This window comes from Camelus ferus, chromosome 18 (assembly GCF_009834535.1).
Source record: "Camelus ferus isolate YT-003-E chromosome 18, BCGSAC_Cfer_1.0, whole genome shotgun sequence".
Taxonomy (NCBI): domain Eukaryota; kingdom Metazoa; phylum Chordata; class Mammalia; order Artiodactyla; family Camelidae; genus Camelus; species Camelus ferus.
This window is the reverse complement of record NC_045713.1, coordinates 31,786,894-31,807,649: the sequence shown is the minus strand read 5'-3', so window position 1 is coordinate 31,807,649 and position 20,756 is coordinate 31,786,894. Positions and strand designations below refer to the sequence as shown.

The window sequence follows — 20,756 nt, the reverse complement described above, 5'->3', positions numbered from 1 at the left end:
ATCCTTTTCTCCCGAATCCAGGTATACTAGAAGGCGGAGTGTTACTGACCCACTTTTTATTGCTAGGTTAGGAAAGAAGCTAGGTCCCCTGTTTAACCTGTACTGCCCTAGTTGTGGATATTCTGGTAGAGCCCAGAGCCAAAAGAAAACAACTAAAACCAGCTATCTTAATTTAAAAGTCAGTCACTACAGATAGAGCTCTTTGGAAGGAAAGATGACTGGCTTTAGGGTTTGCTGATGGTGATTTGTGGACACTGAAGGGATAGAATCCTGCATCTACCTTCAAGAGGCTCATCTTCCATAGTCACTAATCTGCAAGATTGAAAGTGCTGACTTTTTTCTCCGTGGCAAATAGCTCATTTTGACTACAGATCAAATAGGAAACTGTATAAACGTTCTTTAACATTCACTGTCAAAAAACAAAAACAAAAAATAATGAAAAACAATCTGGGGAATTAAAGTTATCAATGATTTAAAATGGCAAAAAAAAAAAAACCCCAAAAAAGCCCCCAAACACCAGAATTTGTGCCTTTTGGTACTAGTGGGTTCTTTTTAAGGACACTATTTGGGGAAACTTTTTTTTTTACCCTAGCTTGAACAAAAATTGCATTGAAAAATACACGTTGGCTTTCAGTGCTAAAAGCCCTGCTCTGGGGGGGTGGTCTCCATCATTCTTTTAGAGGCTACGTAGTCATAGCTGAGAAGCAATCATAAGCAGCCTCTTCAGTGACATTATTTAATTTTTATAGTAGGTTAGTGAATAACAAGTTGATTCTAAAAGTGGTGATTTTCAGTTTGATACTTACTGAAATAAGTTTGTTATGATGAAAATAATCTAAAGCAAAATATTGATAGTTACTTTTTTGCAGATGGAAATAAGGAAGATTTTTACTTCCTCCTCTCAATATATATAAACAAAGAGAAGTTTGGGCTATGGAGTGTTTAATAATGTTATTAAATCCTTATATTCACCTTATATACTGTGTACATATTACATAAACCTTACATTTTAGATACGATGGGTGCTTAACTCAAAATCTTTTTAAAAAAAATTTGTACTCAACTAAGCAAGCTTATGATCCTTTGCAAAATTCTGAGTTTATAAATACCTGCCTTCTGAGTTAATGATAGATCAGTTCAGAAGGTGTGCCATGCTTCTTATTTTAGCATGCCAGAAATAAAGCTAGGAAAAAGAAGTGTGCCTAGATTTTGGTGGGCTAAATTTGTATCTTGGCTTTTGGTTCTACTGACTCCCTTGTTTTTGGCCCTTTTAGTAACCCTAGCTTCCATCTTCATTCTCACTTGTGCCAAAAGTAACTACGTGGAATGAGGTCTTCAACAGGAGTTTCCAACTTTTTCAAACCTGCTTTAAAGCCAAAAATGTTAGCTGACCTCCACCTAATAGTATTTGTATTTTTCAGGTGTTTGAGCACTGCATAATGACAAAATAGTTCATATATTTGTATTTTATCCTTACAGCAGAATTTACAAACATTCAGAGAAAACTAGTACACATATGGGCAAAGTATTCTTTATTCTGTTCATTTTTTAAATATTAAAAAAATTTTTTTTGACGGAGGTACTGAGGATTGAACCCATGACCTTGTGCATACTAAGCATGCACTCTACCACTGAGTATACCCCTTTCCTCCTCTTTAGTCTGTTGACAGACAAGGCTTGGTCTGTATAAGGGTTTAATAACCCCTTTTGATAATTCTAGGGCCCTATGTCCCATAGAATTAAAATCATTCTTATAACTACCTGATGCAAAGTGAAGCTCAGGGACTTAGGTAATTTGATCATTTGAGCCAAATGCCCACTCCTCCCTTCTAACTTGCCCTCACCTTCCCTAAGAATTTGAATAATGTAGCATCAGGTGACTGCTTAATTCCAAAGGATTGTTTAAGCAAGTAACATCTCTTGAATTACCTGAATATTTGTCTGTTTTTTGCTTCAGTAAGATTTTTGGAGACCTGCCCAATATTCTAGTAAGCCAGGAATAAAACAGGAAAATCAAGACTAAAAGGAAGATGAGTCTATCCCTACCTCTTGCTTAGTTAACCTTTTCCCATTTTCCAGTTGGATAAATCAAATCACTGAAAGGATGAGACAATAGGCCAGATTTAAGAGGGACACCTACATCGGAGCAAGGTCCAAACTATGCCACTTCTATATCCATGTTAAGTATGTTCTTTGGGCCAAAGTTACAGTCTGTCAGGAGTTCAAGAATAAATCTTCCAATGCAAGTCTGTACTACTGAATGGACAACTTTATACTCAGATGAAATGCTTCCTTCTATTCTTTCTCTCTGGTGTTAGCTAAAGGTGTCACTTTGTTGTCCTCTTCTTTCTCACCCTTCTGAGTAGGGAGGATAATAATGCCATAAACATATCTCCCTGGCGACTAGTTAAATATATTCAAACTCTTGGATGAATCTCCTTTTTATAAGTTAGAAGAGATATTCAAGTAGAGGCACACTCTAAGCAAATTAGCATTTCTGGCAACAACTCAAAAACTGTTGAGTAAATGGATAAGAAAGTTAAGTGTTAAGTCCGGTTGCATGTTCACAGTTAGTGGCTTTGGACTTTTGTTTAAAATTAACTGGTGTCCAGTATCCATGGAATTTTTGCCATTGGTTAGCTATTGTATGCAAGTAGTGAATTGTAACCATTTCCTTTTCTTCTTACACTAAAGGAAGAAGAATTTCTCTGCATGGAAAATGACACTTTTAAATATCAAACCCAGTGCTTGGGCATTTTCTATGATAACATTAGGGACTGAAATGCTAAATTCTGTCTTCAGTTTCTATTATGTAAAGCTGTTTTTACATCTGTACAAGATTTCAGAAGTGGCCTTTTACCAAGCCCAGGTGAGGCAGATCCCTGTTGTCCTTTCCCCTAGGACTGAGTTTCTCCTTCCTTCCTTGTGATTTTCCAAAGAGCTGATCCTTCACAAGCTGAAAGTTATCAAGAAAGGGTTATCCATGTCCAAGATCCTCTGTTTGAGGGCAGAGAGTTTTAAAAGATTGTCACTTACAACGTAACAGCTTTAGAGTTTAAAGGGCAAGCTGTTGTTATCTGGAAAATCCACTTATGTGGACAAATTAGAATTATTACCAAGATATTCCGTGTTTTGAAATGGCCTATGATATTCACAAATTGTACTGTAACTCATTACCAATTAGACAGTCAGCATGGATGCAGTTCATGGTCTTAAGACCCCCTTATGTTTTATACTGTTACGTTTATTACCAACAACAACATCCTTGATCTAATAAATACTTCTGCCATTTTGAGATGGCAGACACTGATATTTTAACCTTTTCTAATGAAATTATGTAAAACTGTGCCATGGTCTGTAAATAGGCCATCACTCTCTGCAGAGACATGGATGTGGCTTGTGGAGAGTCAGTTTAGCGCCATGATTGAAAGGCAGACTCTGGGGTCCTCTGCTTTGGCTCAGACTCTGCCTCTGTCATTTATTAACTAAGCAAGTTGCTTAAGCTTCTCTGGCCCTCAGTTTCCTTGTAAGACAGGGATTAATAATAGTACCTGCTTCATAGGATTATTCTAAGGATTTCATGAAATAATTCATGTAACAGTTTGTACAATGCCTAAACACAAAGTGAATGCACACTGGCTTTTTGGTTAGTATTAGCTATTATTATTATTACTATTTCAGCACATATGCCTCTGCTGGTCTGAAAGCAGTGAGCTTTTTTTTTTTCCAATCAACTTTGGTTACTTCACTTCACATTAAGTAAAAACACAGGGGTCATTTTCATCAGTATAAACTGCACTAAAAGAATCCTGTGTTTTCTTCTAGATGATTTTAATGATCTGGAACGCTCTTAATGACCTGACAGGGTATTTTCACAACAACTCGAAGGCCGACTGCTGTTCCAACCGTCATACTTCTGTTTTGTATGGCGCCCCTGTATATGCAATAGCCTTTCTGCTTCCTTGGTTCCCTTGGAAAGACTATCGCGAAGGTGACTGGCTCAGTGGGCTTCACCTGGTGGTATCCTTATGTGCTTTTGATAGCATGCTTACCTTCATTCAGCAAGCCCAGTGTGTGCTGTTTGCAGAAATTTTCACTTGCTATGAAAGTCGGCTCCAGCTTCTTAAAATGAACCAAGTGGCGTCCCTGGTAGGATCTACCAGTATCCTGTTCTGTGGCCTCATCTCTGATAACATGGAAATTTTGCTCAATTTTCAGGCCACCGCCATTGTCATTGCCATTCTTGCTACTGTCAGCCTCTATACCGGCATGTGCCACAAGAGTCGCTTAGAACCTAAAAGAAGCCTCGAGGAAAACCTTTTCTCAGAAAGTGAGCAGGATCTCCCCTGGACCTCCGTCGTCTCACTGATGAGACAAATCTTGACCCAGAAAAACTTTCGCCTTTTTCTGATAATGAATTTCTTCCAGGTCTTCCTTTTAACCTTCAATAACTTCATGATGATCTTTGCTGATAATCTCATTCCCAAGGATGTTCTTCCTTCTTCTGTAAGGAGCGTCATGTACGGGGCAGGCTTTATCTACCCACAGGTACGTGGTCATTCTTCATGTATCTTCCTTCAGGGATTACCTGTTTAACTCTTACCTGGCTGAGGAAATTAAAAACCTAACTATATCAGTAGTTTGAAAAAAATGAGTCACAGTTGTTGAGAGACCCAGTGATTATACAAGAGCCCTAGGCATTATACAAGATTTAGTAGGAACATAATAGAAACGAGAGATGAAAGGAAAAAAGCAAGGGGAACCCAACGCAAACTGAGCATCGTGGTGTTTTAAACATTTTAGTTTTTGAATTTTGTTCTCTGAGCTGCCTCACTTACACCTACACAGAGCTATGGAAAAAAACAGATGGCTTCCTGTGAGTGTGTCATTTCGCTTTATCCTGGCATTTAAGATTCCAGGGACTATTTCAAGGGAGGAGAATTCCTTGATCCTAAATTCCTGAAGCCAGGTTTCAAAACACTTGGCTAAAAGACTGAGTCCTGGAATTTCAGAGCGTCAGTAAAATTCCATGGTCATGACCATTAGTGCAGAGGGTATGTCCATCTTCAAGAAAAATACCAGCCTGTTGTTTATTACACCATTTGGAGAGTTGATGAATCAAATTGCTCCCCTTAACCTAAATGCATCCTCCAAAAATATGACTTAACCTAGCCTATGATACAGGCTTTTTCCTGTTTTTTTACAATTAAAGTCTGTTATCTGTGCTCCTCAGAGAATGAGTTATTCTAGATAAGTTTTTACTATTTACTAACTTCCAAAATATTTAAACCAGGTTGGGTAGAAATAGTTCTAAAATGTTGTATGTGTTGTCATACTTTCTTAAGTGAAGTATGCAGGACAGAATTTGCCTTTCTGCCATTAGCTCAAGGCCTTTATCATAGTTTGGTTACTGTATATACCCTAATAATGAGAACTCACATTTATTGAGTGCTTACCACATGCCAAGCGCCTTGAACATGTTATCACACGTAATTCTCACAATCACCTGCAAGAAAGAGACTCTTCCTACCCTTACAAGTGAGAAGAGGGACGCTCAGAAGCCTTACAGTCTTGCGCTCTAAGATCATCTCAAGAGGGTACTGTGTTCATGTGGTCTGTTTAGCAGAGTTTACCAAATAGAGTTTCATTTTTGGCTTATCAGTATAATCCTAGGTACTGTGTGTGCGTAAGAAAATGAGACTCTCCCTTCTGGGCAGTTTGAGGTTTTTCCAGTTGTTTGCTCCTGGGTTCAACGACCCAGAATGGGGAGCTGTTCTGAGTTCTTTTCTCTGCTTGTTATAATCAGATTCTAGGCTGTACATAAATTCCCAATTTTAATCACGTACTTGCCTATAGGATCTCTTCTTCTCTAGGTTAAAACAAGTTTGTTAAACACTTATGTAAAAAATTGTTTTAAAGGGTAGATATATATTTTTAAACGGATGGTATTTCATTGAGATATAAGTCACATACCATACAATTAATTTACCCATTTATTTATTTATTTAAACTTTTTTGGCAGGAGTGGTGGTGGTAATTACTTGTTTATTTTTAGAGGTGGTACTGGGGATTGAACGCAGGACCTTGTGCATACTAAGCATACACTCTACCATTTGAGCTATAGTCTCCACCCACTAATTCACCCATTTAAAATGTCCAGTTCAGTAGTTTTTAGCATACTCACACATGTGCAACCATTACTGCAGTCAATTTTAGAACAGTTCATCATCTCCAAAAAGTAAGAGTTGAAATAAAGACAGTTTTTTGGTTACAGTTTTATTGAGATATGATTGACTCTCAATAAACTATACATATTTGAATGGTACAACTTAGTACATTTTGACCTATGTATGTACCATGAAACCATCACCACAATCAAAATGGCAGACATGCTCATCACTCCCCAAAGTGTCCATGTGCCTCTTCATAATCCCTCTCTGAACCCTTCTTACCCTCCCTCATCCCCAGGTCACCACCCACCTGCTTTTAGTCACTATAGACCAGTTTGCATTGTCAAGATTTTTATGTAAATGGAATATTACAATATATACTATTTTTCGGTCTAGACTCTTCAGCCATGTTGTTGTGTATATCAATATTTCATTCCTTTTTATTGCCAAATAGTATTCCATTTGGTATACCAAATTTATTTACCTGTTCACTTTTTGATGGGGCTTTGGGTTGTTCCCAGTTTTTGGCTATTACAAATAAAACTGCTGTGAACGTTTGTGTCTTTGTGTGGACGGATGCTTTCCTTTCCCTTAGGTAAACCCCTGGGAGTGGAATGGCTGGACTGCATGGTAGGCCTATGTTTAACTTTTAAAGACACTGCCAAACTGTTCTCCAAAGTGGTTGTACCATTTTACATTCCTCCTGATCATGTATAAGTTTTCCAGTTTCTCCACATTCTCATCAATACTTATAGCAGACTTTTTAGTTTTGGCCATACTAGTAGGTGTGTGGTAGTATCTTCTTATGGTTTTGATTTGCATTTTCCTCATGACTATTAATGATGTTGAGCATCTTTTCATGTGTTTACTTGCCATCCATATTTTTTTTTGGTGAATTATTTTTTCAAATCTTTATTTTTTAAAATTGAGTTGTATATTACTGAATTGTAAGGGTTCTCTGTATTTTTAATATGTTATAGTGTTATAGATTCTAGACATAAGTCCTTTGTTGAATATATGTTCAGTAATATTTTCTCCCAGGCTCTCTCGGCTATTAAATTTTAAGAGAAATATGACCAAAAGATTTCAACAGTCCTTTTACTCAAGCCTTCACACTAACATATGAATTTCTGCTGATCTCTATAAAAAATCATTGTCAACTGGAAATCCAAAGTTGTTTTAAATTTATTCTTAATTTCTAGAGAAGTGACATATAAGTTATTGGGGTCAAAGAATGACAACTCATTGTGATTTGTTGTTATTTATTTATATAAATCTACCTGTTGGGTATGGTAATGAAGGCTAAGCACTGTGTTTTCATTTTCTCAGGCTGTCTTCTCAGTGGCTTTCTTTCTGAGGAGTTGAATAAATGAAAGGAGAAAAGAATGAGCAAGTGCTCTTTCTCTCCAGTAACTGTTTTAATATGTCTGTGACTCTTCCACATCCCACTCCCCTCAGAGAGGCCGAGTAGTAAATGGGTTAGCAGCATGGAGGCTGCCGGGGAGGAGTCTGGCTTCCCACCTACTAGCTGTGTGACCATGAGTAAGTTACCCAAGCTCTCTGTGTCTCAGTTTCCTCATCTGTAAAATGAAAATAAAAATAGTATCTAAGTAATGGAATTATTATGAGGATTAAATGAGTTAAAACATACAAAGTACTTAAAAGGATTCCTGGCACAAAACAGACACTCTAGAAATGTTAGCTTTTATTATTAAGGATCAGTGCAGCAAATTTATTAGACTTCCACTGTAGATGCAGCACTGGCTTTATCTCTGTTTTGATTTAGGCTTCTTTGGCAAGGGTTTGCCAACGCTTGTGCCGAGACACACTAGTCACAAACTCCTACTCAATGAACGTATGAATGGAGAGCCAAAACCCTCAGTTTGTTGAAGGCTTTAGTTTAGTGGAAGAAAAAGTAGTTGCTCTCTCTTTTTTGTTGTTGTTGAATTACTCATCATCGGCTCATATCTTTTTATTGATTCAACATGTTAATAATAACAATTATTGAGTACCTTATACTGAGTGTGCCGCAGGTGAGAGAGACAGAGGGAGAGGCAGATGGAGGCACAGAGGGTGGGATAGTGCTAGCTGGAGGAAATGCCTCTCAGGTACAGTAACTCATCTGCGAATACACAGCTAAAAGTGACAAAGCTGGAATTCAAACCTAGGGACATCTGATTTCAAAATTTTTCACTTTCCACTTAGCCACATATTTCTTCCATGATTACTTTCTTGTAGTTTGCATAGTATTTATGTACTGGAGATTGAGAACAAGAAGCTTCGTTTCAATATGTAGACCTGTGTAATTTTACAATATCATTATTAAAATATAGAAATATAAGGGGACTCTCTGCAGTGTTTTCCGTACTTTATCTCACAGACCTCTAAGAAATGCCTTGGATCACATCAGCCACTGAGCCACTGCTTTTAGTTTTCAAAAGAAGTGCTCTTGTTCCTTGAAAGTAGAGAAATAAACCAAAAAAATCACTTAGGGGAAAAAAAACCTTTGTGTTTATTAAAGAACATTTGAATCACACTTAACATCATACAAAATTGTCTTCTAATTGTAATGCATACACATTAAGTTAGTGAAACCGTTTCAGGGCTAAACAATGTACTTTTTAATTGAAAACAAAGCATATCTTTTCATCTTTGTTAATGTACATATATATATTTAGCCCCAAAGTTTCAGTCTAGAGCAATGAACTTTTTAATTGGTAGCAAGAAATGCAGGGAAAAAAAATGTGACTCTGAGCTTTTAACATGAATCTATTAGAATTATGAAAATATATAAGATTAGGCAGGAAACAACCAGAAGAAATGTGGAATCACAAACTATTATTTATCTGTGGTTCTTAGTTTTATTATTATAATACATTTCAGACATATTACTATAAGAAGAATAGTGAACTATTTATTCATCTATTCAGTAAATATTTGTTTCAACTCCTATTTCAACTCCTATGTGTTAGGTGAATTCTGGGCTCTAATCCTAAATTTTAAAATCTGGATTTATTTTAGATTTGAGTTGGCTTTTTCATATTACAGTTCAGCAATGCTGATTTTTTCGAAGTGATGTTTTGTTCATATGTTTGTGTGAAAATAAAAATGTAGGAAACCATGTCCCTGTTTGTTCATTTTGCAGGAAGTAATTGCTGTTACTTTGTTATTTATAAAATATTACTGTCCTCAGTCAATTTTTATGGATATAAACAGATTGTAACATTTCTAATCATGATAGAAAATATTAGTCGTGTGTTTCAACTGGCATTATAATTCAGCAGCAAATGTTTGCTGAGAACGTTTCTTTCGTTGTCAGCAAGATCAAGCATGATTCCGAGGGTTCCATCTTAACACGATGCCAATCTGTTTCCATTTCAGTGCCTTGTACTTATCAGCCAGTCCTGGCTGAAGAAGTTTGGTTACTATAAAATTATCTTATTTTCATTCTACCTAGAAGGAACAGCCTCCATTGTCATGTTACTTCTTGGACAGCAGTGCTATTACTTTTTGGCTCTTTATCCGACTATCATCATGTAAGTAAATGTCAGTGCCAATCCCCAAATTATAGGAGGTCTTGCCTATTCCTTTCAAGCAGTGAAAGATCTCTGATCTGAAATGTGTTTAATATTCATTTCTAGGAAGAGTCATTATGACTTTGTGTCAAATTGAATGTTAACTGCTTCTTTTTTTGAAGAGATTACAATATGCTAAATTTTGTGATAAAGTTTAAGTTCCTTTTTCTAACCTGTTACAGTGCATCATTTAGTAAATGCTGCTGCCAAATAAGAATCTTGCTCCCAAAATATGGTCTTTGCCTTTGTTTGCCATCAATGGCTCTACTATCTATCTAGTTGCCCAAGTCAGAGACTGTGAAGTTGTGTTTGCCTTCTCTTTCTTGTCTCTTGCATCCAGTAATTATTAGCAGCTTTAGCTCCCTAATATGTCCTGAATCCACCCGTTCTCTGTCCCCGTTGCCATTCCTCTAGCTCAGGTCCTCATCAGCTCTTACGTGGATTTCCATATAGCCTCCCATGTGCTCTCCTTGCCTCTAGTCCCCAGTCTCTCCAACCCCTTCTTCCATATTGCTTCTGGAATAACATGTCATTCCTTTTCCTAAGTGGCTTCTCATTGCTTTCAGGATATAATCCAAATGATGATGTGTGAGATCCTTTGTTACCAGGCCCTGTTTACCTCCTCATCTTTATTTCTTGTTACTCCTCCACTTAGAATGAACTCTCTGCCATAGAGAAACACTCTGCAGTGCCGGATTCAAACACCTCCGTGCCCTAATGTGCAGCACACTGTGCCTGGAAAGCTCTTCACCATTTCTTATGTGACTCTCTCCTAAGTGTTCCATTAGGCGGCAGCTCAAGGAAGGATGTGCTTTCCAGAAAGCCTTCCTTGATTTCCTCACCTGGAATATGTGTTCCTCCTACATGACCGAAATGGCCTACACTTATTTCTGTGTAGCATTGGTCCCCCTGCCTGTGACTGTCTGTGGCCCCCACTGGACTGAGCTTGTTATGAGCAGTGTCCAGTTTCTTATTACTGTGGCCCCATCATCTTCTACAGTTCCTGCAAATAGTTGGTCCTTAGAAAATGTATATTGGGTGAACAAATGAATAAATCCTACACCAGGTCCCTGCTGGAACAATTTGAGAAAATTTCCAGGAAGACTTAATTGCATTTTGAATAAGCTGGTAGTGAAGAGTATAGTAATTAACCCAACGTATTGAAACTTCAAGATATTAGAGCCCCATATAGATGATTCTTCTGTCTGCCTATAATTGTGACCCTTGGCTATATCATATTTAAAATGACATTTTTATAGTGATTTTTAGAGCGAAAAATTTTTGTTTGCTTTTTTTTTGCTTAAATCACTCCCATTTTCATTCTCTTATAAATTAAAATGTTATATGATCTTTTACAGTTTTTTTTGTTACAGTTCTTATCTTGATATTAAGAGACTTATGCATTGGATGTGATGTTGGGCTAGAAGACTTCTAAATGCCCTTCCAGTTAAAATATATTAGAATTTATATTATTAAATACTACATATATGATATTTTACTTAGCTTATTTTTTTGCATGGGATAAAGATTGTACAAAAGAACTATAAGAAGATAATACACATTTCATTAGCTTATGATAAAGAATTAGCAAATGTAAGTAGTGGATTATAAATTTAAACTGAAAAGAAGTTTCAAAATCTGCTATTCTTGGCTTCTCTTACCAAAGATAATTTTTAAAAATTATATATTTATGTGAATTAGGGAGAATGGATTCTCCTTTCTTCTGTTTGATTGTGCTTTTTACAAAATATTGATTCTATTTAAAATATATTCCAAAATCCTATGTCATTATTATCCTGCTCATAAAACTAGAAAGTTCATTTTAATTAAGACAATGATCAACTATAAAAAAAAAAAAAAAGAGAGAGAGAAAAATGTCTGATGAATTTCCCTGGCATGTTTGTTCTTTAGAATCTATCCATAATTTAAGCAGATTTAATGAGCAGGTAGTTATTGGGGAATGAGGAAAAAGCATAAAAAACATTTTTAAAATGTAGTTATTTTATTTTTAAAAGAAAATTATATATTTATAGCTATATAATAAATATTTGGGGAGGATAGAAGTGTGTGCCTAATGTATCTTTACTTTTATAGTATATTATTTCATTTTTCCTTCTTTCAAACCAAATGTCAACTTTTATTTGATGCTTGTTTTTTAAACAAAATCTGTGCCTCTAGTTATAGAATTTTCATATGTGTATTTCAAAATTGTTTCTAGGGTGATTGTGCAAGCTTCTTTTTGCTTATTTAACCTGCCACTAGCTGACATGGTCGATGCAGATTTACTGAAGTTCAATCGGCAGTAAGTATATTTTTTCAAAAATTAGCTTTAAAAAATATCACGTGGAGGCGAGACTTACCAGAGTCTCCATATTTCAGTTATATTGCTGCTACGAATCACACAACTGAGAGGCGACCACTAGGGGCCTCACTGGGAATCAGAAAGCTGAACATAATAGGATATTCATAATTGTTTGCCCAGGGCAACTGTTCCCTGCTTTTGAAAGACATCATGATTTTTTATTCCTCAGCCTCACACAACCAATGCTACAATAAGGTTAAATCTCAGAAACCAATATGAAATCTCAGGTAGCTTTATGTTTTACATACTGCAATGTGCATTATTGCACTGGATGATAAGGCAAAATGACCTTTGCTCTATGACATCACAAAAAATAAAAATAAAAATCAAGGACTATCTTATCTTATTTTTACTCAAAAAAGCATATGATGAGAGGTTTTGTTCTTCCATGTGGTTATGAAGAGCATTTTTGATCAGCTGTCAAATTGACTTGATTGGCAAATATTTTCTAATACATGCCCTGTTTTATGGATTAGAGAGGAATGTGTTATTTTGAGACGAGTACATTCTTTATTAGCTCTGTAGAAACATTTAGACTGCACAGCCTCTTTTTTTTTTTTTTAAGGGAACTTAAATTGAAGGAAGCTTTGCCAATCCAGCTCAGTGATTTCTTCTTTATATAATTCCTTTCCTGTTTCAGACTTCCGTTGCTAAGTCAGGTTTGGAGTGATGAGCAGGATGGTGAGCTCCTTATGGTTTGGGACTGTGTCCTTAGTGCCTAGGAAAATAACCTGGCTCAAACCACTTTTTAAAAAATGAATAAATTAACAAGAAGAAACGTCAGTAAACATCTCGTAACTCTCACATTCTTTTTGAATGAGACTGGGTACAAATGAATAAAATGTCTCAAAACAGTTGGCAAGCGAAGGGCAGCGACCTTTACCAAATGCCAATGTGTGCAAGCACTTACGGCTTCGGCTCATTCAAGTCTCACAGCAGCCTTGTGTGATAGACATTATTGGCTCAACCAATATTTATTAATTACCTCTTATGTGTCAGGCTCTGTGGTAAGCGCTGGGGGTACCATATGGCAGGTCTTGTGACAGATCCCTTCTAAAATGTAGTCTTATGCACCTGCTGTATGCTTCTGACCAAATGACTACTCTTGAAGACTCATGTGCTTTTCTGCTCCCATAAGTTGTATCCTTACCAAGAGTCAGTACTTTTTGTTTCAAATAAGTTAATGTCCAATGCAATTGCTGTTATAATTACATTTCATTACACTTATGGTTTATACATTTAAGAAATAAAGGTGTGAAATGAAAGTTATTTCTATGAAAACTAAGTTGGATGCTTTAGAAAGAATTGGAAAAGATTAAGTGTAAAAAAAAATTACCATCAAATCTGATTTGGTGAGAACTGTAAATGTTTGGGGAGAAAAATCATAAAAATCTAAAGACATTCTGTACTCAGATTGCCTTGTAAACAACTTTAGATGCTCTCTGTAACTGACAGTAGAAACTGTAGATCGTGTAATAAGGAAACTGTACATGCCGGAAAGATGGCCCAGCAGTTTCATCAGTGGACCTGTCCTCGAAGAAAATACCCAAAGAAAAGATTGATGAATGTATTGCTAAGTTAAAACAGAATGGTTAATGTCTCTTCTTCTGAAAAGGACTTTTTTGCTTTAGCTGTCATCCTGATCATGTCAGATCAGAACTTAATACAGGGAGCCAAAACTGAGGTGGCCCTTGCCCTTGTAGCACTGACAGTCTAGTAGGGGAAACAGAAAGAAGTTGTATTATTACATTATTGTGCAATCATAATTATCCCCACTTTCAAGAAACTAAGACTCTTGAGGGGAGAATTTCCCAAGGTAAGAGAAATAACAGGTTACAGAACTGGGAATGAAACTCAAGCTTTTACCATCAAATTAAACTTCCTCAATTCTCTGGCCTCCCCTTTCCTTTCGTTTCCTTTCCTTTTTCTTCCCTTTCTTCACCTCCCTTTTTTCTTCTCCTCTTCCTTTGCCTTAGTTGCAAACTTTCCATTATTAGCTGAAATATGACAAAATTTCAATTTATTCAGTCAATGCATTTGATTTATTTTTATATGACATAACTTAATTATCAAAAAATGATCTGGCAGGATTCTTACTGAGAACACACTAAAGTAATCCTTTACAAAATCTGGAAGATTTAGGTATGAAAGACTTAGGTATGAATCCCAGTTTTACTAGTTGCTAGCTGGGTGACTGTGAACAAGTTAATCTGTCCTCCCATCCCTAAAATAGGAGTGCAAATATCTCCCTCATGGGATTGTTGTGGAACTTAAATGAAATAATACATGTAGATATTATGGGTTTGGTTCCAGATCCCACTGGAATAAAGCAAATATCACAATAAGGTGAGTCACACAATTTCTTGGTTTTTCCAGTCCACATAAAAGTATTTTTATATTATGCTGTAGTCCATTAAGTGTACAGTAGCATTATGTCAAAAAAAAGTACCCATCTTAATTTAAAAACACTTTATTACTAAAAAATGGTATGTCCAAACAACTATTATAGTAACATCAAAGATCATTGATCACACATCACCATAACAAATATAATAATAATGATCAAGTTTGAAATATTGGGAGAATTACCAAAATGTGACACAGAGACGCAAAGTGAGCAAATGCTGTTGGAAAAACAATGCAGGTTTGTGGCAGCCTTGTGTTGTCAGATGATGGTTAGTATTTTTTAGCAATGAAGTTTTATTGAAATTAAAGTATGTACAGATTTTTTAGACACAATGCGTTGCACACTTAATAGACTGTAGTCTATTGTGTGAGTGTAATTTTTGTATGCACAAGGAAACAAAAAAACATTCCTGTGGCTAGCTTTATCACAATATTTGCTTTATTGAAGTGGTCTGGAGCTAAACCCACAATGTCTCTGAGGTATGCCTGTACAATTTCTACTGTAGTCTGTTTGGGCTCAAGGAGGACTTAATAGACAAAAGGACCTTGATACAGATGGACATATACATATATATGTATATATGCAGACATACATGCACACGTGGAATTTGTATGTGATGTCGATCCATGCTACTTTTTTCTGTTCCAGGTCACCTGTTTCCTCAATGATTTTTGGCATCAATGCTTTGTTTACCAAACCTGCTCAGTCTATAGCTCCTGTGGTGATACTCTCTAGACTAAACCAGTATGGATATGGAAACCCAAACAAAAGGTAGCTTTAAAAAAAACCCAAAACCTTTGAAATACTGTAATAGAAATATGAAAGCAGACTCGGCCTTTTACATTGATTAGTAAGTAGGCAGTTATCTTAGACTTTGAACATGATTAGTCATTGACTTAAAGATCTTGAATAAATTACAATAAAAAGTATTATGTCAAAGGAACTTCAATAGGAATATCTTTAAGGGTCTTCTTTAAATTCTGTATGCTACAAAAGTCTATAGAAGTCACACTAAGCTACATATGGATTGCTTTATCTAAGTTATTCATTCATTTATTATTTTTGGAGGGGAAGTAATTAGGTTCATTTATTTATTTATTTTTTTGGGGGGTGATTAGGTTTATTTATTTATTTTACTTTAATGGAGGTACTGGGGATTGAACCCATGACCTCATGCATGCTCAGCACATACTCCACCACTGAGCTATGCCCTCCTCTCTGTTTATTTGGTTTTTTTAACGGAGGTATTGGGTATTGAACCCAAGACCTTGTGCATGCTAAGCGTGTACTCTACCACTGAGTCGCACCTTCCCTCCTCCATTTATTATTACATTCCACAGATGTTTCTGAGGGCCTGCTATTATCTGCCAGGTTCAAAGGTGCTGGGGATACAAGATGAACGAGGAGCCTCCAAGGAGCCCCATCGATTGTAAAACACCGCGATAAGGCCCCACCGGCCCTTGGTGATGCATGGGGCACTGTGGTAACACAGAGAAAAGAGTCCCTCCTCGGTCTGCCTAGAGTCAGGGAGCGCTTCACAAAAGACGGAGTTCTTGCGCTGAGTTTCGGAGGGTGAGTTGGCAGTTCCCCTCCTGAACGCACAGGCATGTCATTCCTGGCAGAGAAAACAGCCAGACCAATGTCTGGAACCATGAGAGAACGCTCAGTAAGCTCTTCATTTATTCACTCGACAAATATGGTTGAGAGTCTACCACATCCGGGGCTCCGTAATGAGGGCAATGAACAAAACAACAGAAACCTCTGCCCTCACAGAGCTTACACTCTAGTGGGAGGGAGGCAGACAAGGAGTCAGCTAAGTAAAATACACGTTGTTAGTTGGTGAGAAGACCTTTCATGAAAAATAAAACAAGGAGCACAGGAAGTCTTGGGGAAAGCTGGATTTTTAAATAGGGTGATGGGGAGGCCTTACTGCCAAGTGACTCACATTTGAATAAAGATGAAGCAAGATGGGCGGGGACCAGGGCGGCCCCCCAGGGGAAGAGTGTTCCTGGCAGAAAGCACAGCGAGTGCACTGAGGTGAAGCGTGCCTGGCGCTGGGTCTGACAAGGAGGCTGCCAGTGTGGCTGGAGCAGTGTTAGCAGGAGGGGGCAGGACCCCATCAGTCCTTGCAGCCCTCCTTTGTTACTTCGGTTTCACTCGGAGGTAAATGGTGATGGTGAGGCAGTGGAGGATTTACTCATTTACTTGTTTATTTGATTTTATTTTTTTGAGCAGTTTTAGGGTCATGACAAAATTGGGCAGAAAGTGCACAGAATTCTTATACATTCTCTGCCTTCCCACATGGACAGCTTCCTCCACCATCAACATCCTCCTCCAGAGTGGTACGTATGTTACAATGAATGATCCTACATCCTTATCACCAAAGCCCATAGTCTACATCAGGGTTCAGCTTGATGTTATACATTCTATGGGTTTTGACAAACGTACAATGACATGTGTCCACCGTTATAGTATTACACAGAATAATTTCACTGCCCTGAAATTCCTGTGTTCTGCCTATCTATCCCTTCTTCCCCCTAACCCTGACAACTACTGATCTTTTTACTGTCTCCATAGTTTTACCTTTTTCAGAATGTCATATAATTGGAATCATACAGTATAAAGCCTTTTCAGATTGGCTTCTTTCACGTAGTAATATGCATTTAAGATTCCTTCATTTTTTTTCATGACTTGATAGCTCATTTCTTTTTAGCGATGAATAATACTCCATTGTTTGAATGTATCACAGTTTGTTTATTCATTTACCTTCTGAAGGACATCTTGTCTGCTTCCAGGTTTTGGCAATTGTAAACAAAGCTGCTATAAACATCCATGTGCAGGTTTTTGTGTGGACGTAAGTTTTCAGCTCCGTTGGGTAAATACCAAGGAGCACAAAATTGCTGGATCATTTTGTAAGAAGCCAGCCTTTTCTGTAAGAACCATTTTGTAAGAAGTCAACTTTTGTAAGAAGCCAAAGGGACCATACCATTTTGAATTCTTACCAGCAAGGAAATAGGAGTTCTTGTTTCTCCACATCCTCATCAGCATTTGGTGTTGTTAGTGTTCTGGATTTTGGCCATTCCAATAGGTGTGTAGTGGTATCTCATTTTAATTTTCAATTCCCTAATGACATATGATATGGAACATCTTTCCATATGCTTATTTGCCATTTGTATGTCTTTGGTGAGGTGTCTCTCCAGGTCTTTTGCTCATACTTTAATCAGGTTGTTAGTATCCTTTTTTGGCAGGTAAATGTCTAGTTGTTCCAGCATCAATTGTTGAAAAGACTGTCTTTTCACCATTTTATTGCCTTGCTCCTTTATCAAAGATCAGCTGACTGTATTTATGTGAAACTATTTCTGGCTTCTCCATTCTGCTCCATTTATCTATTTGTCTATTCCTTTGCCAGTGTCACCCTGTATTTTTATCTCTTCCAGTTTTATTGAGATGTAATTGATATACAGCACTACAAGTTTAGGGTGTAGAGCATAATGATTTGACCTACATACAACATAAAATGATGATCACAGTAAGTTTAGTGAACATCCATCCTCTCATACAGATACAAGACAATGTCTTATTTCTGTAGCTCTATAGTAAGCCTTGATGTCAGGTAATATTGACTTTGTTCTTTTTCAGTATTCTGTTGGCTATTTTTGACCTTTTTCTCTTCCACATAAAATTTAAGATGAGTTTGTTGATATCCATGAAATAATCTTCTGGAATTTTGTTTGGGCTTATGTTGAACCTACAGATCAAGTTAGGAAGAACTAACATCTTGACAATATTGAATTTTCCTACCCATGAACATGGAACAGATGCTTTACTATGGGAAAGACTACTGTAGATAAAGGAAGTCATTGAAGATTTTTAAGCCTGGGAAAGATATAATCTGAATTTTGTTTTAGAATATTCTGGCAGTGGTATAAAATAAGGATTGGAGGGGAGAAAAATGAAAACCTAGCTACTAGTTGCCTTCTATAGAGAAAGAGCTCATAATACAAGGATAAACAAAATAGGTTGCTGCCACTAAGAAGACTGCAATCTAGTAAGGGTGACAGACACGAGGACAGGTAATTGCAGCACAGAGTGGTAGGTACTATGATTAGAAGTAGATGTAACCTATAGCAGTGGCTACAAGGTGGGTGTGATAGACACTGCCTCAGAGACCAAGCCTGGGAAGACTGTACACGGGAAAAGATGCTTCAGCCATTTCAGTGGAGGAACAGTATCGCAAAGCACGGACATGGGAAATGACAGGGCATTCACTCAACAAATATTTACTGAATGTGCATCGATATACCAGGTCCTGTGCTGAGCCCAAAGAGCAAAGAGACAAAAGATGCTGCCCCAATCTGAATAAGCTCACAGTCGATTATAGTGAAAATCATAACGCTGTGTGTGAGATGTTACTGATACACATAAGTGTGGGATACTGTGGGAGTACACGCTGGCTGAGCACGTAACTCAGACTGGGTAGCGAAGAAATGATCTCTTAGATTGAATTGTGAAGACATAGTAGGAGTCTGTGCAAGTACAGAGAAATGTGTGATCATGTGCCATGCTGGGAGGAACCGCAAATAATTTAGTGGGGTTTGAGAAGTGTGAATTTAATCCTAAGAGGAATTGACTATTATTGTTAATAAATTAGGACTAATAATATCAGATTTGTCTTTGAATAGATCACCCTGTAGTGTGGAGAATGGTTTGAAGGGAGGCCAGCTGAATCACAGAGAGAGAACAGTATGAAGGCCAATGAGTTGGTTTTATATGAGAAGTGCTGCTGTGCACCCGAGCCAAAGCTGTGAGGAGGTCAACGTGAGAGAGACAGAGGCATTAGGATCAACAGAACTTGCTGGGGGAGGTTGTAACTCACTGGTAGAGTGCGTGCTTAGTGTGCACGAGGTCCTAGGTTCAATCCCTGGTAACTCCATTAAAGAAGTAAATAAACCTAATTACCTCCCCCCTCCACCAAGAAAAAACAAAGCAGAAGTGGAGGATTTAAAAAAACACTGAGGTCTCTAAATAAAGGGAAAAAAGAATCAACGGGACTTGGTGACCTTTCGTTTTGGAAGCCTGATTGATAATTGGGTAATTGTGTATTAAATGAGTTGAGTATATGAAAGAAGTGAAGGTGGACTGTTCTGGAACTCATTTTTCTTTCGAATTTGAAGGAACCCTTTCTCAGTCTTAGCTTCTCCATCTCCTAAATGAATATTTTCCGCCTGCAATGGGGAAGTTGCTAGAAATTCAAGCAGTGTGAAAAGCCTCAAGCAGTCTTACAGAAGAAAACTATGGTGGCCGAGAGGGGAGAGGAACAGAATCTGGAGCAGAAAGGACCCAAGGCTCATTGGCTAATAGATATGAGAACAATGGAGGAAGAAAGAGTGCACTTAGCTTGTGCCTCTTTCAATTTTCTTTGGGAAACAGAAGCCCTAGAGTAATGGTTCTCCACCACATTGCACACGGGAATCCCCTGGAGCTTGGAAAAGTCCTGATACCCAGGCCTGCCCCTCGACCTGTTGAATCGGAATCTCTGGGGGTGACAGCCAGGCGTTAGTATTTTTTAAAGCTCCTTAGTTTATTCCAGCGTACAGCCAATGTGGAGAACCTGGAGATTTACTTCCTTGGAAACGGAAGCCCTAGAGACTAATTCCTGTTGACTCAGGCATAGATAGGTTGTCAACCAGACACGTCGGCAGTCTTGTCTCATGGCACTGTAAGCATTTTTAGAGGTATAAACCTATTCAGGGCACTCAAGTATCATTTATCTCTGATAATTTCATGTTTGACATCTGGTGGCCTCACATAGCTAATGCTAATCTGAAAGCGTCTGACTGAAGTCCAGAGGCTAACTGTATACTTAGCAGGATACGGTTCGATGATCAGAGAAGCTCTGAGATTCACCAGTATGACAAATTTAACAAAAACATCTATTTGAAATAAATTTTATACTTGCAAGAGTGTTTTCTAATATCTGATTAACATTATAATTACTATTGTAATATTGTAATAGACAGTATTGTAACATTACACTTACTATTATAATATACTGAAATGTATAGTTCAGGGGTATTATTCTCTCCCTTGCCATTTTTCAAGGATGGTCCGTGATTCCTTGATACAGCTAGAGAAATGTTTGTTCTGCAGGGGAGATTGTTTTACTTAGTAGTTCTACTCAGCAGCCTGTAAACATAACGGTTATACTTACTGTTAATGGAGATTCCAAGTGAGGTACTTGG

At 37.4% G+C, this 20,756-nt stretch overlaps 1 protein-coding gene across 1 annotated transcript in view; it reads left to right on the top strand.

Moving 5' to 3' along the window:
• Positions 1-20,756, top strand: part of LOC116657605 (transmembrane protein 180-like) — a 29,975-nt gene that overhangs the window by 915 nt on the left and 8,304 nt on the right. The window contains exons 2-6 of the mRNA XM_032460884.1: positions 2,695-2,869; positions 3,826-4,548; positions 9,552-9,706; positions 11,964-12,047; positions 15,163-15,285. Of these exons, the coding sequence (XP_032316775.1) occupies positions 2,720-2,869; positions 3,826-4,548; positions 9,552-9,706; positions 11,964-12,047; positions 15,163-15,285 (1,235 nt within the window). The 5' untranslated portion in view covers positions 2,695-2,719. The remainder of the gene's footprint in view (positions 1-2,694; positions 2,870-3,825; positions 4,549-9,551; positions 9,707-11,963; positions 12,048-15,162; positions 15,286-20,756) is intronic.